The 25,943-nt window shown below is 35.0% G+C and overlaps 2 protein-coding genes across 2 annotated transcripts in view; one reads left to right on the top strand and one right to left on the bottom strand.

Annotated features, from left to right (window-relative positions):
- Positions 1-107: 107 nt before the first annotated feature.
- LOC147761331 (uncharacterized) lies at positions 108-2,532 on the bottom strand. Its single transcript, XM_087014959.1, has 5 exons — positions 2,325-2,532; positions 1,707-1,894; positions 1,266-1,385; positions 955-1,095; positions 108-768 (listed from the first exon to the last, which is right to left on the bottom strand). Exons 1-5 carry the CDS (start codon positions 2,446-2,448, stop codon positions 676-678), a joined length of 666 nt encoding a protein of 221 aa, XP_086871085.1. The 5' UTR covers positions 2,449-2,532; the 3' UTR covers positions 108-675.
- A 52-nt stretch (positions 2,533-2,584) lies between these two features.
- LOC106160152 (interleukin-17 receptor A) overlaps positions 2,585-25,943 on the top strand; it is a 35,548-nt gene continuing 12,189 nt past the window's right edge. Inside the window, exon 1 of the mRNA XM_013536670.2 lies at positions 2,585-2,758. Coding sequence (XP_013392124.2) covers positions 2,681-2,758 — 78 coding nt within the window. The 5' untranslated portion in view covers positions 2,585-2,680. The remainder of the gene's footprint in view (positions 2,759-25,943) is intronic.

The following is a 25,943-nucleotide window of genomic DNA, read 5'->3' as shown; positions in this document are numbered from 1 at the left end:
AATAATAATAATAATAATAATAATAATAATAATAATTAGTATGACAGCCATGATAAAAGTGGCTATGAGTATTTTCCCTAAGCATTACTGCCAAATGGAAAAGCTGCCATTTTCTACCAAACTTAATGTTCAGCTAGGTTATTAGAATACAATTTTTTGTCTTGTAGTTTGGGCATATTTACTTACCAACATTGCCTTCGCAGCAAAACCTACATTTTGTTACTAAACAATGTCACATATCAACTTGATTGTACCTTTGACATCCTTCAGGTACACTATAAACTACCCTCACCTCAATGATCACTTACACAAAGCAGGGAGATTTAATCAATCATTTTTTAGACTTAGAATTTTAGAATTTGGAATGAATCAGGTGTATAGTGTGAGATTAGAAATATTGTCACAAACAAGTGCAGCAATTGTGAGCTAACATTTATGTACATCAGAAAAGCAAAAAAAAAAAAAAGATCATACATAATCCCAATAACCATATTAAACTGAAATTACTTGTGAAAAGTAAGCAAATGCAGATAAATAGAAAAGTGCAGGAATAGTGAAATAAAACCATTTACATCTGAAAAGCACACAAAGCAAGATCACACAAAGCCCCAACCACCATATTAATATATATTTATCAAAAGTAAGCAAATGCAGATAAATTGGGTAGTGCAGGAATTATGAAATAAGATCTTTTACATAAGAAAAGCACACAAGGCAAAACCAGGACAAATGTAAGTTATATATAAGTGTCTTACCAAAATGCTCGTCCTAAAATAAAGGAACAGTATATTTCAATTACATATAATTATGGATACTTATAGTATTCTTTAAAATCAATCACAAACATGACAGAAAATTAACATTTTTTTACATTACAAATCACTTTTTATATGAAATCATCCAACTATTTTGTTATGAAATTCTCAACAAAATACTCCCTATGAAAAAACTTACAACGCCTTTAGTAAGATGTCCCATATGACAGTTTTCTGAGGGTAGTGTCAAATAGAAGGCCTCTTCAAACTGGCACTCAGGTTTGATGGCACTTCGTAGATCCTTGGATTTATTCCTTTTTTCCCACTCATTGTTTTTGGCCTAAAATGATCCCTTTTTTATTTTAATATCATATTTTCCTTTCTACATCAGAGGCAACATTTAGAGCAATAAAGTCAAGATGTCCTTTAATCAACAAGAACACATTACATAGTAACAACTATAAATCTATGTAACAATAAGCTATAAGACCTGTAAAAAAACATGCTTACTCTATAGTCAGGAAACTGCACTATCCTGGTCAATGTAATTTGGGCAGGGCAATTCACTTTTTTGGTGTCCTGAACTATTCTCCGACTCTTCACTACATTACAAAATGTATGATCTGTCATCTGTGGATAATGGATAAAATGTTCAGATTATAGATCAAGAACTAGGGTAGAACCATTTCTGCATCTCACATTTATATTAAAAATATTTAATTGACCAGATAAAACACATGTAACAATGATAAAATATAATGTATGCACAAGTAAATACCATTAGACAGCTTTAAGCATACATAGTTAACATTTCATTTCTGAAATTCAGAGTTATTTTAAGGCAATTTTTTTAAATAAGCATATGCAGAAAGTACTCCCACATTCCATACATACATGTACTGCATACAAATTAGTAAAAGAACACACAATATGATTATCGTTTTCACATACCCTTTTCAGCTCACGGGCCTCCTTTGCTCTTTTTTTGGTTTCGGTATCTCTGTCTGGACCTCTGTGGCAGTCATATTCATCATATCCAATAACGTAAAAGGGCGTCCCATTAAATGGGATGTTGTTTGTGAACCATCGAACATGGTTTTTGGGAGATAGACTTTTTAAAAAGTCCTCTGCACTAACATCTAAATGAAAGTAAAAATGTTTTTGAATATTAGAAATACATAAACAATAACATAGATTAACTATTATGCATGTACTAGCTATAAGCAGTGATTTTCAAGTGGTCAGTTTGCCCTCTGATTCACAATCTCTTTCCCTCAACTTTAGGTCAACTGGCTTTAGAATCAAGAAAAATACTAAATTGCCATTTTGATATATACTTTAAAGTTCATGTTATGTATAAGCCACACCACGGCCAATACTCTGAGTTCACTTCACCATTTATCAACCAGGCCTTAATCGAGATAAAATTCCATTCACGAAGAGGATAAAATGAGTAGGTTAATAATGAGTCAACTTAGATTTCCCGCCAAGAACTAGACTCTGGGCCAGAGCATTGGTAATCTCCTTGTAAATTATGGCTTAATTGACAATGGTCATGTTATCACTTACCTAAATGCAACTTGGAGACCACTTTTCTCCACCTGGAAACAGTTTCCCTTTGATAGCTTTGGAAAAACTGGTCTGCCTCATACCAAGTAGAGAAAACTACCGGCTCTTCGGCCTTCAAAGCCATGTTGGTTTGTTTACATCACGTGCGCATGACGTAGCTGAAATTTTTGCGCATGCGCACTCTTGTTTAACACCACGATTTAGCTTCGACCCCGCAAGCGGCAGCTTATGCTGAAGGTGTTAATCCGGGCACTTTAAGGGGACTATAAATAGTTCTTTTTGACCCAATTCCAAGAAACCGTCCACAAACCAGCGCAGCTCAAGCATGTGAAAGCTGGAGAGAAGAAACAGCTAAAATGTCAGTGAAACTTGTACTAGAACTTGTTTTTGTTCTAATTGCGAGGCTTTCTTGGGCACAAGATTGTACACCACTGGTAAGTGAAACTTTGGTATGATTTAAAGCACACCTTCTGATGAGGGTTGTTAGTTACCGCACTAACTAGTAAATAGTTTGATACTTCCTTGTTGATCAAGTGGAAAGAAAGTAGTAAAATCTTCGGTCAACTTCGCAGTTTAAGTCGAATGCTTTCGCGTATTTTACAGCGTTGAAGTTGAGACAGGAGTTGTAGAATGTATATAAGTCAATCAGTACGTAGAAAAAAGCATTTGTTTATATACTGGGGGCAGGAAAACACAAGTTGTTTACTAGGCGAAGTTGCAACAGAGCATGAACGTGCGGTTCACCGCGAAGCACATGCAGTCAGAGAGCAGTGCGTTTAAGTGTTGGTGCATAAGAGTTAAACGGTTTAACAAACGGCCACGGAGCATTGAGTTTTAATATTTTTGAACATCAGTGATATTTAGAACTTCTAGGACAAAACTTTACCAGCAAGGGCAATATATAGATTTAGAGCTAGCAATGTCCAGGTAGTTCAAACAGAATGTTTATTAAAGATGGTGCCTTTTGAATGAGTTATAAAAAGATTATAGGTCAGAATAAAGTGCATAATGATTTTACAGTGCTTTTACATCTAACTGCAAATAAATGAAAATAATGCTGTTCAGGTGATGTTTAACACACTTTTTATGTTTTATGTGAAATGGATTGAATTAATTGCTGTATGTTAGTTTTTTTTACAGCATCAATTACATCTTTGCAGTTGTATTTGTAAATATTGTTGAAACAACACATAAAATTGCTAATTTTAAATATTTTTAATACAATTTTTATACTTGCATGAACTTTGTTAAAGAGGACTGCTGTGTCTTTTATTTCAAACTGCTATAGTGAAATGTTAACTATTTCCGATAGGGACATAATTATGTGAAGATAGTATATTTCAGCAGAGTTAAACTATTGCATAGTATCCCAGTAGAGTTTAACTATTGCCTCCATGGCAAAAGGCTAAGAGTGCATTCCCAGAGATTTAGATAGATCCATCTGGATCCACCTAACTCCCTGGGGGTTCACGCTAAATTGCTGTCAGTCGAGCGCGCACCATAGTAGTTAATTACCCCCTTACAGCTTTTAGAAGGCAGGACAGACATTTAATCTGGCTAAGCTGACAGTAATCAAGTGAGACTCCCCATAGGGATAGATCGATCTAAAATCTGAGGGAATGGTATCTAACTGCCTGCATTAAATGGAAATATAGTTATAAGATGGAATACTGCTGAGCTGGTGACTTGGGATCAATTTCTCAGGCTTATTTTGAATGCATTTATGTTCATCCTAAATATATACTGCATGGATATATTAAGTCTTTATAATGTTCCTGATAATTTGATAGACTGCAGAAGATGTGCTATTAGCTGGTAAGGAGTGGATGATGGGCTAAAATTGCAGCTGGTAGTAACGATAAAGGGTATGTACGTCTTACTCTAAAGTAAAATATCCGTGTATGCCTGAAGTGGAAAAACTACCCCAAGGTATTTGGAAGGTTGGAAATTGACATTTTATACTGTTTTGGGCTTGGAGGGTTGATAAACATGATTCTAGGATTCCTTGTGTAAAATTGATCTATCTTGTTTTCTGGCCTGCATTTGTTTTTGGCTTTCTTTTATATCCACTGGCCTTTATGCTTTTCCAATGAACATGTAGAAATTAACAATTATAAGGATATAAATTATTCACAGAGTGGCATCTGATCATTGTATTCCATTGATTTTGCAACTGAAATATGAAACTAGAATGTAATTTTGAATAATATTTGATTGATGATATGCAGGTTTTAGGTATTGTTGGTCACTAGCTACATGCTTGAACCTTACACAGTCCTTTCTGAATGACATTTATCATATCAAACTTAGCCCTTTGTTCCCTTTGGCAGTTGATTTTATTTTGAGAGATCAGTTGATGCATTTCTGAATAATACTGCTATTTGGTGAATGGGCTAAATACCATGTTTTGTTAAAAGGTGGAACATATGTTTGTAGCATTTGTAGTGGAGCATAATTTGTTAAAGAGGTGCATTAGCACCAAGTCCTTTTTAGCAGTGTTATTTAATGTAATTGGATAAAGCCAAGCAATTTTATTCATCCTCAAGCTGTTAATAAGTGATTTTTATGGGAAATATCTGCAAATTAGTATTTATATGCAAAGATGCTGAGCAAAATAAGAAAATGAGTATCTATATACATGCTTCTCCTGCAGCAAAATTCTAGACTTTTTGGTGCTCACGGCATCCAAAAGAGAGAAATACTTTTTTAAGAGTTACGTATGGCTTTTTACATTTTTTAATGTAATTAAAATTACAAGTGACCAAACTCATCCTTATTTGATTTCTTTTATTGAAGTTGCAGTCAGCCATGATGCAGTCTGTTGGCAAATGAGTATAACAATTACAAAAGTGTGAATTTACTTTAAGTAAAAAAAAATATTAGCTCTGTATTAAAGGTAATTTTGTAAAAAAAAAAAAGGATATTGCTTATAAGTGATATTTATGCCAATTCAGTCATTTATTTTGACCTCTCTTTCTCTCTCTCTCTCTCTCCCTCTTTCTTAGTGATTTTACACAACTCACACAGGTATTAGTAGTTTTTTGTGTGTACTTAATCTCCTATAAAAGGCGAATTTATCCCTACTCTCACCAGCAGTGTATTTCACGCATTTTACTGTTAAGTGACCTGATCGTAGCCTGAAAATAGCCTGCAGGCCTACAGTAGGTAAGGATGTTACCTGGGGTGTGATTTAGTGCCTCTGACTTTAATATAGAATGTTAACTCTTATTCTCGGCCTTTAAATCAGTTTGTGAGTGGTAAGGACAAAAGGTTAGAGGGAGAGGAGCATGTTAGACTTTTTTATTTTTAAATATTGTTTCTGAAAGTTAGGCAGATATATCAGGGTGATACAGAAGTATAAAATGGAGTTTAATTACCAGAACTATATCAATTTCTCTCTTGACATAAAACGTGCAGAATAGTTCTTTGAATTGGACTGTAACCAACTTGTCTCCTGTCAAAGCAGAGTAAAACGATAGCGTTAAAGTTTATAATAGTTTTCAGTATGATTTTTTTTTTTTGGTGAAAACAGACCCCAGTTTGGAGAGACTAAGACTTCAAGCATTACTCACAGTCTCCATATTGACATTCAATCACCATCCTCTCTTCCTGATGGGTAATCAAGGTAGATAGGGCAAGTAAGATGTAAACAGGTGATTCAACAGACATATAAACACAGCTAATATATCAGCATAGTTGAACCTAATTATCTTAATGGAACTGATGTATCGGGAAGTGACAGGGTCTGGAGGAGTGGGGCGGGGGGGGGGGGGTTGAGTGGGAAGCTTACGGAGAGCTTTTGGTAATAACTCATTAGATTTGGACAAAAGAAATTGAGAATTTCCCCCTGAACTCTGTTATGTCTATAAAGATTAAATTCATCGATTCAGTATTTCTGTAAAGTGGATCTTAGTTGGCTTCATGCCAGAGAGTAGATTTGTGTGATAAACTAAAGTTTTAAAAAAATTATGTGTTGAAAATGTAGAATATTAGAATGAGCCAGATATTGAAATTATAAAGTAATTGCCATGAAGAACAGGTGCAATGTTATATATATCCCTCATCCATGTCAGTTGAGTTTAGATTTGAGTTGTCAGTCAGCAAAGGTTACTGAATGGCAAACATTTGTCTAATGCACATTCCAAATCTTATATTTAACTTTTTGATCTTATATTGACCCCCTGGTCAGCTTTCATTGGCCTCCTGTCTATCAGCACGTTATGGGATGGGAAGAATATGTGGGTGTGTGTGTGTGTGTGTGGGAGGGGGCATGGGAGAAAATCAGTTATATCTAGTAATACATACCATGGGGTTGATATCTAAACAAAAGGATTGCAGGGACCGATATAATGAATGAGACGGAGTGACTGCCACGTGCGAAAGATGGGCAGGAAATTAGCCAACTTCTCGCAGAAAACCACTGACCCATGTCCCTGTCAATACACACGCAACCACAAACCATTCACGTAAATGAAAATGATTGGACGGTGACCGCAATTAGGCAGTATACGCGGGGAAAGTCCATTCTCTGATATCACCCCATGCGCGGTGATATCAGCGTGTTCTATTCAAAGTTAGGGGTTTGGGGTGGGGAACACGCACGATTTCCCTTTGTATGTATGACAAATAATGCACTGTTACCCCCTCGCCCGATATCCACGATAGCATGCCTCGCTGGCGCTCGGCATGCTATCGTGATATCGGGCTCGTGGACAGTGCATTATTTACTACTTAATTATACCTTCTGATATCACAGTGCTACTCATATCTCTCTCTTTCTCTCTCTCTCTCTCTCTCTCACACACACATACACACACACACCACTGCACACATTTATGCTCACATGCTCTTTCTCATGCTCTTCTGAAATGCAATTTCTTATTTCTTTGCATTTCTTACTTAATTATCAGAGTGATAAGATACTTAAGGCAATTTAAAACACACATTGTCACTTCTTGTTGAACTTATCTTAGGGCAAGTAATACAACTTCAGCAGATAAATGCAGTTAGCTATAGTCGATTTTGAAAAGAAAAAATCAAGTTTACCGTAATGGGTTTACCAACTTCTGATGAACTCCTCCTTCCATAAATCATTTGACACTCTGACAAATTTAAATGGCATGGAAGCTGGTGCAAGAATTGGGCTCAAACAAATAGCATAATTTGAAATTACATAGCCTAAGTGCCTGTTAAGGGCCTTTTATTGTCACAAATTTATGGCTATAGTCAGGTAATGATCAAGTCTAGTCGAGGCAGAACAGCTAACTTGTGCAGATATTTCATTTAGATTAGCAGGCCTCACAGAATAATGGAACTAGTTTGAGAAAGAGATCTGCAATTGATTGAAAAATATCAATCAAGAGTTACACCAGTAACTTTAAAAAGTCAGATCCCGACATGAGAAAGAACTAGATAATATATATAAGATACTACAGAAATTTTATTTATGTGTATGCCCCCCCCCCAAAAAAAAAAAAAACAAAACAAACCTATATGTGAAAAGAAAGTGGGACAATATTAATCATATGTTACAGTTAAATTGATGAGCACCCATCATGAGATATAGTTATTAAGCAATGCTGGTCTATCTCTATTTCTGTCCTCATATTTACTTCTATAGTTACATGTACATACCAGTACTTGTACTGAGAGAATGGATTCACAGGATTAAAAGATCTACATGTATATTCTTAGGGTCTTTGAATATTTAATGAACAGTTCTATGTTTTTTCTTTAAAGTAATGAATAAAACTTTAAAAACTGATTTTTGTTTAGTTCAGCACTTTGGGGTGTACTGGTCATTTGCCTTGCTCACGATCCCGCTTATGATCAGATGGTTGCTGTCAGAGACAGAGACTCTGGGGAAAGTGAAATGGAAGTAGTGGCACCCTGTGAATGTTTTTGGTTAACCCTCAAGTTCAAATAAGGGGAAGGGTAAACCAAATAAGGAAAGGGTTAACCTGTCTGATGCCTTGGAGAGATAAGAATGAGGAGGTCAAAAGCCGATGTTTTGATTGAGGATACAGACACTAAGTCTGTGCAACACAGATATGAAAAACCATCCCAAGTAGAAAAATTGTCTGTTTTGTATTCTAATACAGAAAAAAATATCCAAAAGTGTGCAGGGTACATTGATTTATATACCTTTTGACTCTGATTTTATAATTTGAAGTCTCTTTGAGCCCATTGTTGAATTATTTGGACTGCAGTAAACTAAAAAAAAAAAAAAAAAAAAAAAAAAAAAATTAGGTTTTTAACCAAATCATTGTGTCATAAGAACAAAATAAATAAATGAATACTGTTTATGAATTCCAGCTAAAACATCTGAAGAAGCAAATACTAAAAGGAAAAATCTCTTGGGGGTTTTTATCATTGATGTGGTTTTATCTCTGTGGGATGTTTTGTTTGAAAATGAATATGCTTCAGCTACAGATGTAGTAACCCAAGGCCACAGTAATGTTTGTAAACAGTAATAACTCTACGGGAAGACGATACTTTATGTCAAAAATTATCTGATATTTCCATATAATCTATCACACACTGTCTGTTTGGAAATATGTATGTTTATAAGAAGACAGTTAAATCTATTTATGATATATTGTGCTTAATAAACAATTGTAGATTATTGCAGTGGTGTTATCTTTCAATTCAAAAGCGTCTTTATTGACCCCGCCAACCTCGCTCAAGTATCCATCTTAGTATTTTACGATTTTATTGCGCCCCTCGGTCGTCAAGGTGTTCCCGCTCGAGCAACACAGGGTGACTCCCCCTCTTGCTACCAACACCAACAATTATTGAACCGAGCAAATAATTTTTTCCTCTCTTTTCATAAAGCAACTATAATTTTTTTTTACAGAAAGTAACTCTGAGATGTGAGTGTGGCAACTTTTAAGAAATAAGGAATGTTATTATTTATGACATACAAGATATGACATACAAGATATGACATTTAAGATATACAAGTGGTAAAATGTAACATGTCCATACACTTTATACCTTTGGTTCACTTTTATGTTAAGTTGTGCCAGAGGATGAAAAAAGCATGGCCAGAAAATGTTCAAGTATTTGTGCAATGACAATGGCATTGGCTATTTGATATGTGGCACTTATATAATATCTTATCGCGAATTGTTCCCTGGGTTGATATTTACTTCAGATTTTATCATCATATATAACTTAGTGTTCTAGTTGTAACATTGATTTCATCAGTCTTATCTTGTAAGTGCCTTGTCTACACAGGAGAACAAGAACATATTTAATGAAATTTTCACATTTATTCATTGTGATTTGACTACAGGAATTGAATAAGGCTCTGCAAATACAAACTTCTTGCAAATTGTTTAGTTTGCAAGGCAATAATAACACTATCCTCAGCCCCAACAGTAAGAAAAAGAAGTCACCACCCCAACAGTAAGTCAAGGTCACCATCCCAACAGTTGTCAAATGTCAACATCCCAACAGTTACGTAGCCAAGGTCACCATTACAACAAATGTCAAAAGTCACCAGCATGAATGCATGTGCAAACAAGTCAAACATTTCATTTTAATATATGCGAAGAATACATTTTCAATTCTTAGACCAACCCCATGATCCCCCGCAAGACCCCCTCCCCAAACATAGTAAAAAAAATGACAGTACAGAAGTCTTTATTGGACAGTTTTAGAATAACCGGAGTCATTTTTCTCTTCTAACCTATGCAAAACATTTGGCCCTTTGGCCAGTAAAAAAGTTAAATTTAGTACATTGCATGCTACTTTTCACCTTCTTGTGCCTTTTATTTTTGTAATACTTGGACATTATTTACTTAAGTGATATTTTGTGAATCATAACATGTGGAGGAAGCATTTCTTCTGAGTATACTCTAAAAGGTCAGAAAGATTAGGAGTTGTAAATGATAGCTTAGAAGATAAACTGAAGAAATTGATTTCTGGGAATTTGTCGATACTTTTCCCAGAAGTTGAAAATAAAGAAGTGGCTACAACTGCAGTGAGCAAATTGAGTTGAATAACATTTCTTTTTGGTTTTGGACTCAAGCTGGCATCATATGTTTTTACCAAGTGCTTACCATGATGATAAGGCCAACAAAAAATATAAAATATTCCATTGTGTATTCTATTTTGTTTGTCTCCCCCCCACAAAAAAAAAATACTTTGATTTTGTTAAACTGTTTTTTAATTTGTGTAGGACCTTTTTCTGGTTATGTTACAGATTTCGTGTTACATATTTTTCCTTCTCTTCCCTGGTTTTGCCCCATAAATGTTTGGGTGGTCTGCGTATACATTTTTGGCATAAGAAAAAAAAAAAAGATTTATTATGTACAGACACAGATGTGTCTGTACATATTGCCATCACCTGCGTCTGTCGTCGCCGTCGTCGCCGATGCCGATGCCGATGCCGATGCCGATGGCGATGCCGTCGCCGTGCACTTTCACTGTAAACACGATAAGTGGAACACAGTTTTATTTTTTGGTTTTATATTTACAGAGCTGATGAATATTCATAAAACGCAGGTCAAGTTCGAAAATCAGCATGATCGGGCCATTATTGTAGAAGTTATGCTGTTTTTTCACTTTTCAGCATATATGCAACCCTGTAAACACATTTTAAGGAAAACCGTTAGGCCTGTTGTCATGAAACTCAGAGAAGTAATCAATCTTTTTAAAACGCAGGTCAAGTCCGAAAATGGGCATGATCGGGCCACTATTTTAGTAGTTATGCTGTTTTTTCCTTTTTTCAGCATATGTGCAACACTGTAAACACAATTTAAGAAAAACAGATGGGCCAATTGTCATTAAACTCACAGGAGTGGTCAATCTTACTAAAACGCAGGTTGAGTTCGAAAATCAGCATAATCGGGCCATTATTTTAGAAGTTATGCTGTTTTTTCACATTTCCTCAGATTCAATTCTTAGGCATGTTAACAGTCTTATTATTTTACTAATAAGATACATTAAAGTGTTTGTTTGACATTTCCTGCATCTTTACAACATTGTTAGTAGATTATGTAAAAATGATGGTAAACTTGTTATCGTGTATTGTGTAATAAAGTGTCAAAAATGGAAATAAACTCATATCATTGCAGTTTGTCAGATTCAATCATTCACTATGTTCAGAATCTCAGAATGGAGGAAATTGGACATTTAACACTATTCTATTGATATTTTCCCATCTCATCAATTATCTTAGTTGATGCTATAAAAATGGCAGTAAACTGTTTATTTTGTTTTATGTTAAAAAAAGTGTTAAAAATGGAAATAAACCCATGTCAGAACAGTGCTGTCTTGTTTCACATTTCCTCAGATTCAATTCTTAGGCATGTTAACAGTCTTATTATTTAACTAATAAGACATGTAAAAGTGTTTGGTTGACATTTCCTGCATCTTTACAACATTATTAGTTGATTATGTAAAAATGATGGTAAACTTGTTATCTTGTATTGTGTAATAAAGTTTCAAAAATGGAAACAAACTCATATCATTGCAGTTTGTCAGATTTAATCATTCACTATGTTCAGAATCTCAGAATGGAGGAAATTGGACATTTAACACTGTTGTATTGATATTTTTCCCATCTCATCAATTTTCTTAGTTGATCGTATAAAAATGGCAGTAACCTGTTAATTTTGTTTTATGTTTAAAAAATTGTTAAAAATGGAAAAAAAAAAACATTTCAGAACAGTGCTGTCTTGTTTACATTTTGGCATTTTCAAGTTGTGACTTTGAAGTTCCATGGGCCTGAAGACCTTTGCTAGTCACATTTTCTGAATATCCATGATACTAATATTTTATTATTAGAAATTGATGGTCATTATGCTGTTAAACATTATGTAATATTGCATCAAAATTTGAAAAAAATCTATTTTGGGCACTGCTCCCATGATGAGCATTTAAGAAAAACCATGTCACTTACTGTTCTCAAACAGTACAGTAAATATGTACAGATGTGTCTGTACATATTGCCATCACCTGCGTCTGTCGTCGCCGTCGTCACTGTCGCTGGTGCCGTGCACTTTCATTGTAAACACGATAAGTGGAAGGCAATTTTACTTTTTGACTGTATATTTACAGAGCTGATGAATATTCATAAAATGCAGATCAAGTTCGAAAATCAGCATGATCGGGCCACTATTTTAGTAGTTATGCTGTTTTTTCATTTTTCAGCATATATGCAACACTGTAAACACAATATAAGAAAAACAGGCCAATTGTCATTAAACTCACAGGAGTGGTCATTCCTGCTAAAACGCAGGTTGAGTTAAAAAAAACAGCATAATCGGGCCATTATTTTAAAAAAATGCCGTTTTTTCACATTTCCTCAGATTCAGTTCTTAGGCATGTTAACAGTTTCATTATTTAATTAATAAGATACGTAAAAGTGTTTGTTTGGCATTTCCTGCATCTTTACAACATTATTAGTTGATTATGTAAAAATGATGGTAAACTTGTTATCATGTATTGTGTAATAAAGTTTCAAAAATGGAAATAAACTCATATCATTGCAGTTTGTCAGATTCAATCATTCACTATGTTCAGAATCTCAGAATGGAAGAAATTGGACATTTAACACTGCTCTATTGATATTTTCCCCATCTCATCAATTTTCTTAGTTGATCATATAAAAACGGCAGTAAACTGTTAATTTTGTGTTATGTTAAAAATTATAAAAAATAAAAAAAAAACATTTCAGAACAGTGCTGTCTTGTTTACATTTTGGCATTTTCAAGTTGTGACTTGAAGTTCCATGGGCCTGAAGACCTTTGCTAGTCACATTTTCTGAATATCCATAATACTAATATTTTATTATTAAAATTGATGGTCATTATGCTGTTAAACATTATGTAATATTGCATCAAAATTTGAAAAAAAGTATTTTGGGCACTGCTGCCATGAGGACCATTATGGGAAAATCATGTTACTTATGATTGCCTTACTTTCAATAAAAGAAATACAGGACTTAAATGCAGCCTGAGTTGGAAAAGCAGTCTAATTGGCTTCTTTTTCTGGAAGTTATACATATACAAAGTGTGAACTTGTTACACATTTTACTTACATTGGTATTACCTGTTGAGCATAATTAAAATTTGATGTTGAATTTGCAGTTTAACATAATGTACTTTTGCATCAGAATTGACAGTAGCCTATTTTGTGCATAGTTATTTCCTGTTTTTTGTCTGTACATTTGACAGCTTTGCTGCCTTGTTTTTAGAAAATAAGAGCAGGACATTGACTGCCTAACTTGAAAAGATGTTACTTCTTGTTGTTATGTTTCTTAGAGGTGATTGTTAACTTGGCTTTTCAGAAAGTGCTAAAATACAGTAGACAGTAAGCATGATTTTCTATCAACTGGAAAGGAAGACCACAGGAATTTCGACAGCCTAACCCTTAGCAAAATATCGGACCTGCTGCAAATTCGCATTGAATTTGCAGCAAATTTGCTGCAATATGACTGCAAATTAGCAGCAACATTTTTCTTGCAAACTTCTAGCTGTTATTTGCTGCAAACTTTTCATTTTTTCTAAGTATAAGGGAATGTGTAATCTACATAAAGAACATGCGCGTGTATCTCCTTCCTTTTTGATACAGTATATATTTATAAAGTGACGGGTGAAACATGAAAAAGTGGCTTTGAGTTTCAAATCCTGACATATTCTTACTTGCACGCAACTACGCTGGGACCCAAGCTTTGGCAAAAGGGAGACGCAAGGAAGAATGAATAAAATTATCACATTCCATGAGCAAATACAAAACGTCAGATGAGAACAATGGCAACGTAATATGTGGGTCACAAGGATAGAAAATACTGTTTGGATTTGCCTTACATTGCTTGTTAAGCTATATTTTTGGGAAAGGAGATATGGTGTAGGGACACCTTAAAGGGATAATAACTCTTCGTATGATATCTATATTTCACAATAAAAACATTGTGAACAACTCATAGAAATATAATATATTCTGTTTTACCACAAAAATGGCAGTTATAGCTATTATTCTGATATCTGAGCTTGTCTTCAGATCATGTGACCTCCATTGATGGCTGTACTCAGTTATAATCTATTAAGAGATTTTAACAAAAAACCAAACTTAAAAAAACAAAAAAAAAAAAACAGGGACTAACTTTGAATGTGAAAATGGATTCATTAACCATTGGTAAGTATGTGAAAATTGTTGTTTACTCCAGGAAAATTCATTTTTTGGCCAAAACGAAGAGTTATTATCCCTTTAAGTAATTAAGAGGGGAGAACACTGTGCCCCCTCCCATCCTTTTCCTGGGTCTGCTATGAGCAAGCTGCATCAGGCTTCAGCTATGCTATAGTAAACAGTATGTTTCTATCAAAATAAATAAATATAAATAAATAAAATTAATGAAGTTAAAAATAAATCAATTAATAAACAATATAAATAATAATAATAAATGATTAGATCATAAAAATTGAGAGACACTTGTTAAAGTCACAATGGCATTTATTTGTGTATTTAAACTCGTATATAATAGTACGCATGTGCATGTATGCAGTGAGATTATAATTAATATTACATAGGTGTAGGATGTAGCACTCCAATGGCTACAACCTCCACCAAGGAATAATGCAATGAAAAAGCCCTTTATGTAATACTAGACCCGCATTCAGTTGAAATTGTATTAACGTTCTTTAATTCTGAATTACTACTATCCTGATAAGTTGTGTAATTTGTGAAAACTTTTTGAGACATCAGAGCCTTTTGATGGTTGAAAGAGATTTAACAAAGGGCAATGAAAACACTTATTTGTAGCCACCTTTGTTGGCTTAGGTGATAGGTTACTCAAGCACGCACATTGAGATTAGAGAAGAAAAACTGAAAAAAAAACTGTGAAGAAAATAACAGATGTATTTTTTTGTTGCTAAATTGATGAAATTGGAATTGAAAATACAAGCATGAATGTATACAGGTGGCTTCTTTGTTTTGTAAGGAACCACCTTAGCTTGCACGTGTTCAGGTAGTGGGGCTGATTTATGAAAAATTGGAGCCATTACCCAAACTCTGGCAGTAGACATGGTTCAATTTGGAAATAATTTCTTAAACAGCAAGTAAATATGGTAGGCCAGCACTACTTTTTAATCTGGATCTTGAAAAGATTCAACTTTTTCTTGCATGAGCCTACATCATATCCAGGCTGATGGGGGAGGAGGGTCTGAGGGTAATTTGAACGAATCACCATTTTGGACAAAAAGGTAAACTGAATCTAAGTTTGAGTACATCTAGTAGGTTCTAAGCCATTTTTTAAACTGAGGGGGTATAAAAAAGTCCACTTATTTAGAGAAGACCCCCCCTCCCCCTTTAAAAAATGCTGGCTGCAGCCCAGCCTTCCTCAAGCCCTAATTAAGTCCCGGTGGTTGACATCAAGGTTGAATATGTTATCAGTCTGAAAGCAAACTAAAGTTAGCTTCCAGTCAGTAAAAGCATCATTCAATATTTGATGCCTTAAAAGCTATTGCCCATGAATTATTCTGTAAACAGGGTATGTCAGAAAAGAAATGCCTAACAGGATGGGAGGATGGGAAACATAGTTTAGGGTTATTAAGAAGTATGGTGTACTTCTGTAATTTCTGTTCTAAGAGGAAAAACCTTTTAGTGGCACTCTCAAAAACATAGTTGAACATTTCCCTATTGGTGTTTGAATACTTTTGAAGGAACACTTTTACTTGATTCCAGTTTCATAAATCATTGTCAAATTGCAAGCATTCTGCATGATCATGAAACTTTCATTACATGTTTTTGGAATTTTTTTATCGAATTGGTTGTTTTATACATTTTCTGGCCTAAAAAAAAAATAAAACATTTTTTGTAACACAATATTACTTCAATCAGATTTCCACACATATTATACAATGTAGTGAGTGGCAGATGAGGCCTTCCTGTTCTCGGTTCTAGGAAACCAGCAAGTTTAAAATGGGAATTGAAAGATTTATTACAGAAAACCAGCTGGGATGGGTGTAGTTGTTCTTCGTGATTTTGGCAACATGACGTAGGATGTCTGTAGGCCAATTGCCTCTCAGCATTTATCTGGATGGACTGTTGCCATTGTGAATTAGATTGCACGATGTAAGTTATACTGATTGTAATCAGCCAAAGGAACACATTATTTCTGAAATGTATAGCATTGGGCAAAGAACAAGAGTTGTTTAAGTCAACTTGGTCTTGATCTCATCAAACATTGCCATTGCAATTTGGACCAGTTAAGATTCATTCTAACTAGGCCTTTTATGAATGCATCAAAAAAAAAAAAAAAAAAAAAAAAAAGGTAGCATTGATGTGTATGATGCATAGAAGAAAGTTGTTCATCTTTCCACTTCATCTATTTTTGTTTAGTCTGGTATGCGTGCAAATGATTTAAGTACCATGAAGTTTCCTTATTTGCCGTGAACGTATGCATAAAACACACCGCATGCATGGGTCTGTTTACTCTCTTGTGAAGGAGAGAGGCTTTTTTTCCCCATTTTAAACCAGTTTCAGAAAAATTAGAATGTGAATCAGTGTGAAAAAGATTGTGTGCCTGTATGAGTGTATTTATGTGCGGATGGATGTTTTTGATGTGTATTTAGTATTGCTTTTTAAAAAAATAAACTGAACGCAAAATGTGCAGAGCTTGCTGACTTTTTTTCCTCAAACAGGATGCTATTTCTTTTGACCTTTATTGGTGAGCAGAGTTCAGCTTCTTGACATAAATTGTAATGTTTGCATGTTGATGTAATGGACCTGTATTTCTTTGCCCTCTCACAATTTAAAAAATAACTTTAAAAACGCAAAAATTATAGCTTAACCTTTTAAGACTTAGACTTTAAATTAGTACTTGTACCATTGAAAGAACATGTAGTGTTATTGAATGAAATATTGTGCCTGTTTTATATAAAGGAAGACCATTTCAGACCATTTCATGCTTACTTTCAATTAAATGGACTTAAGTATGGATTTAGCGTCAACTTTTAGACTAATTTTTGGGCTACGTTTCTTTTGCGTTTATAGTCATAGTACATGTAGTACCCCCATATAAATTTATATAATTCTGGATATGAATACATTCTAAGCATGGGATTGTGAACTTGAGGAAATGAGTTTTAGGGAGCTTTCATATAAACCCAATGTACCAGCTGGATCGATCTAACTCTGTGGGAGAATCTCCCTAAGTGCAAACACTATGATCGACATGTCTCCTTGAATTGTTTGGGGTAATGAAGTCCAACACACATGGAAGTTTATTACCATGACTCTTAAAAGCTGACAACACCGCACGCAATTTAACGAGAATCCCCAGCGCAGTTGGGTTGACCCAGCTGGTATGATCTTCGCATCTGAATGCTGTCATTAACTATATATATCTAATGTATTGTTTTTGGTCTGCAGTACGGTAGCGAGCTTAAGACTTAGTCATGTGTGAAGAAGGGTTAATGGATTATTCAAGGTTGAATGGTTTAGTAGTATACAGTAGACTCCTAATAACTCCTTTAACTTGCCTTATACATTGTAACTCAAATTATCGTTTATCTAAAAAATCTTGCGGAATGGAATTTTTTTTTTATTTGTTTGGTGTGAACTAAAACTTATAAATATACTCTGGTAACTTGAACCTTCATCTTAGACTACAAATTTTAAAAATTTAACAGCTTTTACGGTTGCAAAGTGTCTGAGTTATTTTGTGTCTGTTTTATTTATATTCTCTTAGAATTTATTAATATGTTATTATCTCTAGTGGGGACAAATGGAAAAATTGATAACCCATCTCTCTCTCCCACTCTTTCTCTCGCGTTCCATACATCACATTAAGTGGTCCATTATGTACAGCTTTTTTCTTACATTGCATTAATTTTTTGTGTCAGCTCAAAAGCAATTCTGGATTATGCAATTTTATTTGTAGGCAATAAAAAGCTTTTTTTTTTAAGAGGAGTGGTTTGATAGTTACTAGTGAGCTCTTTTTATGTCTGCACATATCCCAGTACCCTTGTACCATCTACCATATGCATGCAGGCAAAAAGCTTTACGAGTGTTAATTCTTTCCTCCTGCTGTGAAAAATGTATTATTCTGTCAGCTTTCCAAGTGATATCTCCTAATCCACAAAAACACTGAGCAGTTTGTAGAGCACATGGCGATATGGAAGCTGTTTTAGAAGGGTTTGCTGTCTTGCCAGGATTCTCCATCTTTTTTTAAAGACTGTTTGTTAACAATTAAATTTAACTTTGCCGTCTATAGGGTTTGTCATGGTATCTCAGTTTTTAAGTGCCAGTAAGAAGACTTGGCAGCATGTGTCTGGTTGCACTGAGGCAAATATACCAAAAGTAATTTAATTTGTATACACCAAACTGTTTTTACTGCAAACTAAGGTAAAGATGGGGGGGGTGGGGGGTGGGGGGGTTGGTGAGGTTGAGTAATGTCACCAATTTTTATTTCAAACTAAGCTCCAGTGCTGAATGAAATTAAAAAAAAAATCTTATTTATTTTTGTTTCATTTATTTATTTATTTTTTTGAAAACAACTCCATGAATTGAAACTTCCACTTTTTTTATTGCCTGTTACGTTTAAGGTACATATTGCAGCTGGAGCCCTCTCGTTGTTACAAACTGTTTTTTTTTTAAACCAAAGGATTATTTGCCATGAATGACCTGTATAAAAAACATCAAAATATACACCATTTTTATAAATTAATAAGCAGTTTTGAGTTATTTACGTGGAACAACATGTCTCCAATATCATACGGCGAAATGGTTACCTATGTAATTTGCAGTCTGCATGTACCCTATCTATGGTATCAACACTGCTTCAACTTGTTACATTGGATGGTTCTCTATATATGCAATTTGCTGTTTGCGTTTACCTTGTCATCACTACTTTAACTGTTATGTGCCTTACATGAGAGTAACTGGTGTAACATGTCAGAGTTAATCAGGGGCTGTTACTGTGTGCTTAACCTCCATGTTTACCTGCTTGTTAAAATTTTCCTCTTTATTTTGGAAGTTGAAAAATTTGGATCTAAAAGTGTGCCAGTGTGTGTGTATGTGTGTGTGTGTGTGTGTGTGTGTGTGTGTGTGTGTGTATGTATGTGTGTGTGTGTGTGTGTATGTGTGTGTGTGTGTGTGTGTGTATGTATGTGTGTGTGTGTGTGTGTGTATGTGTGTGTGTATGTATGTGTGTGTGTGTATGTATGTGTGTGTATGTATGTGTGTGTGTGTATGTATGTGTGTGCGCGTGTGTGTGCGCATGTTTGTGTGCATGCATGCATATGTTGTATATACATCAGTAACGTGTGTGAGTTTGTGTGTTCATGTGTACATACGTGTGTGTGTGCATGTGTTGTGTGTACATGTGTTTGAGTTTATGTGTGTGTGTGTGTGTGTGTGCATATTTGAATGCTAGTATGTATATGCTATAAACCTATACTATAAACTGGCCTAGCTTATTTTCCTGATGTTCACGAGGTTGCGTATATATCTCATCTGGTACCTGCAGGAATATATCACAGTGTTTTTCTTTTTTTTGTTTTTTTTTTCTTTGTGACATAAGCTACAGTTGTAGGGGCAGAGTTAACTTTAATATGGGGATCTTGCATGGCGCAATTTCATATACATATAAGACTACTAGTACATGTTCCTAAGACCAACACCATTAAATAGCATAACACAAAATAAAGGTAGACAGTAACCTATTATGATCAGAGATTGAGGAGTACAACAGCAGTTAATTCTGAAGAAAAATGCACTGAGAATGGATCCCATGGGTGAATGGATGGGGCATATAGGTAGTAGTAACATATATATGTTGTGATAAGGTTCCGCAGGGGAGCTTTTAAGGCTGTAGTACAATGATCGTGTTATTAACTTGGGGGTCTCCCTTGCCGCTCTCAACTGCCATATTACCTGTATTGGAGGCAAACAGTTTGGATTAGTTGGTGTGGGCTTGGAAAGGAAAATATACAGGCTGATGAGAGAGTTTTGCACTAAGCATGTGCTTTTGTGTGGGTGCTGGCTGACACTGTTAAATATTTAGATGATCTTACACTGAGACTCACTGTCAATTATTTAGATGTGTGCCATGCAGAAGAGAAGGCCTGTTAATAGCACTCATCTCAAAGTACTCAATAAACTTACGATTATTGAAATTAAATTTAATTACTTGTATTTATCTTTTTGGCCCAAATTTTAGTCCAAAGTTTTAGAAGTTTTTAATATATTATTATTATTATTATTATTATTATAGTAGCTGAGTTAAGATATTATGATATAATGACATTTACGAAGGGCACACTGGATGGAAAATTTTCAAGTGAAAATGATGATCTTGCCTGTTTTTGCTTTAAAGGCCTGTTTAGTCGTAAAAACTGTTGGTGCCACTTATGGAGTAGCTTGATTGGATCTTGGTGTGTTTCGCAGCTGATGGCTGGTGTTGATTTAACGATAAAGTGTAAAAATAAATACCACACATTTTGTAGGGCCCATTGCGTGATCTCCAGAGGCTGGCTCATGATGCCGACTGAGCTGGAGGCCTCAATTGTGGTAACCAAACAGAGCAAAACAATTGTGTTTGTGGGGAAACTACAGGTGTACAAGATCTGAATTTTTTTAACAGATGATCACGTATTTGAAAATGCAAAATATTTAAGCAACAGCCAAAAATTTTAAGCAGCATTTTCCTGTAGATACATTGTTTTGCTTTAAAAAGACATAAGATGAAGTCAGACATCATTACTTGGCTTGCTAGAACTAAAGTCAAAGCTCAAACAATGATACGTTAAACTATTATGCTTAAAAAAAAAAGAAAACATGTCAGCATATGAGGAAACAAGCCATTAAGAGAACAGAGGTAATTGAGATTGATGAGATTGATATGGTAGCTACCAGTGGAGACATTGACAGATCAAACATAACTAAACGGGACCAGGAAGTATAATTAATAATAACATCACACACAATTGTTAAATAAGGACAGCTGCACTTAAGATATGCTGATAATGTTACTTTAAACAACCCAGTGAAGGAAGTACTGCATCTATATTAATATGGAAGTTGTGTAAAAAGGACTCTGTAAACCATCAGAAAATATTAGAATTTAGATTAGATTAATTTAGAAGGCATTTCTTTGTAATATTATTTGAATTTGTTGTTAAATAAATTTGGTTATTATGACCCCAGTTAGAGTAGAGTACAAGTAGCACAAAGATAGCAAACAAAGTATAGAAAACTAATTACCAATAGTTACTAATGTTGTAAAAGTTGAAGCATTCCAGCATAATTATAACACAAGTAGGGGCCCGGATTTCCACATTTTAATATGCAAATTAAAATATGTTAAACATATTAAAATATGTTGTGCTACAAAAGTGAATCGTTAGTTTTTTTCGTAATGAATCACTAATGTTCCACAACTATGCATGAAGATCGAAGAAAAAAATTCAAATATGTGAAAGCTTCCTTTAAAACATTAGGGCATGGAGGTCAGTGCTCGCTCTGAACATGCAAATTAACACAGCTACATGCATATATGTGGCATCGTAATACTAGTACATTTTCTAAATACTGAACCTTCATCATAAGTACCCCTTTTGTATATGCATGGAGCCCTGTGCCTTGGCAGAATTTTGAAATAAAAAACATTAGCCAACAGCAGACAACAGACAGAGAATGGGTTCCCATGCCTATATCGATCCATCTGGATCGGTCTAACTCTCTGGGGAGTCTCACTAAATTGCTATCAACTTAATCTTCTTTATTGCCTCTCACGCCTACTGGCAGCTAGGGTAAATTTAATAACCCCCTTACAGCTTTACTAGGCGTGACAGACATTTAAGCTGGTAAAGTTGACAGCAATTTAGTGAGACTCCTCATGGAGATAGATCGATCCAAATATCTGTGGGAATGGGCCTTTAGATCTAAATGGCCAAAATGTGGCCAGTAATGTGTGGTTTCAGTACCAATGTAATCCAAGCAGTGAGTTTATTTTTGTTTGATTTGTGGTTAATACGACTGGAGACCACCTTTTAAGGATGTAGATAACAGTAAATTGTCAAAATTTGGGTGTTTTTCTGAATTTGTCAGTATTAGATAGATGAAATATCAACTACATATCAGCCTATCTTAAAATAATGGAAGTTTACAAATAAACCCGTAATTTTAGCCTAATTGCTGATTTACCCCTGTGGTAGCGTGTCTGAGTTTTAAAGTAGGTCACACTTGTCCATATATGTGTTTGATTGGCAGCTCCACTGTGCAGCTGTATATTTCCCGTACTAGATTGCTGCTAAGCCTATCACATTCTGTGAGTAACGTCGCGCTTTCACTTACCAAACAATACTTTTCATTTTGAATTTATCAGTGAACTTAATTCTGCCGATCTATTAAAGCTTTAAAAAGCAGACATATAGATGAGACATATATGGGCAAAGGCACTCCCCCTAGGTGTCACGTGGTGAAGAATGCTGACGTCACGACTAACATGGTGGCTGCTGTCAATGCATGGAGGGGGGCCTCCGGTTGAAAATGTTCAATATTAATGTTGAAAATGGATGAAAGACATAGTGACAGTTACATAGGCAGTGAGTAGAGGGCTGAACCAGTATAAATAACTAAATTTCTCAGCTTGCCAATGCAGCTCACTGATTATATAACGTTGGAATCTCCGGGGAGCACTAAAAGGCTGATTTCTCTGCTTCAGTTTATGGCTTCAAGAGAACGATATAGACCAGTGTCAAAATTAATTAGAACTTTCAACTGATGAAAGCTGGTATTCATTCATTAGATCTAAGGTTTGTCTGAAAGTATGTGTCTGGGATTTCATAACATCAGCTCCGTTTTCAACTTAGGCATGCTTTAGTTAGGCTAGGGGGTCTCGTTGAACTGGAAACCAAGTTTATTTTGATATCTCTGCTAATTTAACACATATCGCTAATTTGAGGCGCATTCTTGTTGATCCCTATGAGGGCTCATGAGTCAAGCTGTCTACACATGTCCATTTGTAGTGGACTTCTAGTTTTTAAGGTGTAAAGATCATGTTGAGCACACCTATTAAGCATTATATCTCATTACGTAACGATTACATAATGAAATAAGGATATGAAATGAAGAGCTGTTGAAATAAGCTTTCTATTGATATGTAACATGTTGGTATATCTTGGCCGGTTTAGAAGATAGCTACCCCTGTTATCTACATCCTTAAGCTCTTTACTCCCAATAGAGGATTGAAGTGTCTCTCTCTAGTTTATGGGCGAACTCAATACCATGTCTGTATTTGATTTTGATGGGAATTACTGGCATTTCTCAGCGCCTTTTTACAGTGATTAGCAATGAAATTGTACAAGTTTAGGCCACACTTTTTTATTTTTATGGATGACATCCTCTGGGGACCCCAAAGTCGGTGCGAGCGGGCGAAAAAAAAAAAACAGTCCAAAAAAAAAAAAAAACTGCTTAAGAAAAGTTATGTTTTCAGTACACAGCTGGAAACACTAATTAACCACAGAAACACGTATCAAACTAACAACATGTCTTTATCCATGCTACCAAAATATATAAAAAGCATTGTGAATAGGGCCTACTTAATAGAAAGGTAAAAAGTCATGAATATATATGCTGCATATTACCAAATCTATTTAAGGTTATTTCATGCATTCTGTTGGTATAGCAATCAATAAAACAAATATCAAATAAACAGCGTGTCTTTATTTATACTCTCAGAAAATTAAAGCATTGTAAACACTTCACAGAATTGTTAAAAAAATGAAGCAAAGATAGGCCTATGCTTCCTACTACCAAGGTAATTTCGGTCGATGCCATTTTGTCTACTTCGACTCACACGCAGCAGCCAACTATCGGGTGGCCTGTCCGACCTTCAGTCCACCAAATACCACGACGCTCTTGTCGACCCTTTTTTCGCTACAAAAAAAACCTTGTATGTGCTGCTTTGGACAGAATGTCACTGAAATTTTCCGGGCGATGATCGCTGGCCGCGGCCAGCCTTTCGTATAATTGTAAAAGGGTGATATCTTCATGTCCAATATCAATGGCAAACCAATCCAAAACGACGGCCCCCGTTCTCTTTATGACTTTAATTGTCGTGTATTTTGAAATTAATGCTAGAGATGAAGTTGACGGCAAAACGGCCATATTTCCACGTGGTGATAATACGCATGCGCAGAAAGCTCATTTTCCGCACTCGGAACTACTCGGATGTCTCCGCAGTCGTCAATGACAGTATGGAGCTTGCGGAATTAGCCGAGAATTGCCGATTGCATTTTCCGGCAAATTCAATAACGATGTTTGCGACAACCGCCTTCCTTGTGTGTGTGTGTGTGTGTGTGTGGGGGGGGGGGGGGGGGTAGGTATTTTTTTTTTTTTTTTTTTTTGGAGAACGGACGAAAATCGGTGCGCGCGCAGGATGTCATCCATAAAAATAAAAAAGTGTGGCCTTAGATCATGTTAGATGTTTATGTTTACCATTGATCAAAACTAATACTTGTGCCAAAACGACACATTTTTGGGAATAATAATAATAATAGGATAAAAGAAAAGGAAGAATTATTAAAAGGGAACTTAATGATACAGGAGAGAATTGTCAGCAATTTCTTTCTTTATTCTGTGAAGTTTACTTAAACAGTTGAAGCACCTTTTCTAAAGAATAATTGTTCTTTTAATATCATGTTTTATTTATCTTTTTTACTACTTTATTGTAATCATCTTGCTAAATAACTGTTACTCTCTGCCTAAATTGCCAGTTTTTTAGAAGAAAAAGCGTAATTCTGTGAGTGAAGAGAATGGAATCCTCGATTTTTTCCACTTTTAATCCAGTAGTTTTCCTCTTGCACAGTTTCTTATCCAAGCAAAACCACTGCTGTCTTGGATTACAGGTGTCATTCATGAGGCATCAATCATTATCTGTCAATATGTCAGTGATAAACTGCCACTGTGTCAACGCAGCTTGTGTTTAATCCTCCGTAACTTCTAAATAGTCTGCTTATTTCAGTGAGAACAGTGAGAGCTCTCATAGAAGATTTTGCAGCAGTTTTATGGTATAATTATAATTTTTGATTCACGTCTTAGGTTCTTAATGGTTCTTTATGTCTGAATGGTTTTATGAGCACTAAACGTCAAAGTAGTGAACTTTCGAAAGAAATAAATTACTGTTATCATAAACATTTTAATTCAATAAGTTATTTCAATGTTTGTTATCTGCCATGTCTCTGGTTGTCCAAAAAACTGTCCCTTACTCTCTTCTCCAAAAATATTACATACAGCCACTTTGATTTCAAATAAAGCATGCAAAAGATGTTTTTAAATTCACATTTTAAGTAATTTCTCCTTGATATCCCAAAATGGTAATCTCAACGAAAATATGAAAAGAATAAGATAAAAAAATAAATATATAACTCATAACTTGATTTAGGATTGTTCCCTTTACAAGTAGTAGGACTGGGGGGGGAGGGTTGCTTCAGATATCATCTGAAAATTATAATCAGGAAACATTTCAGCCAGTCTGAAAAACAAAAGTTGTTTATCAAGATTGGGATGAAAGTTCATGTAGAAACCTTGGGCAGTTTATGAAGTCTGACAGGCCCAACCTTAATGCTATGCAACCTCTGTATGCTATTTGGTAAGAAATATTTT

This window comes from Lingula anatina, chromosome 6, assembly GCF_051362555.1.
Source record: "Lingula anatina isolate TDL-2025a chromosome 6, LinAna3.0, whole genome shotgun sequence".
NCBI classification, from domain to species: Eukaryota; Metazoa; Brachiopoda; class Lingulata; order Lingulida; family Lingulidae; genus Lingula; species Lingula anatina.
Note: the sequence above shows the minus strand (reverse complement) of the source record. Positions and strands in the feature narration are given on the sequence as shown.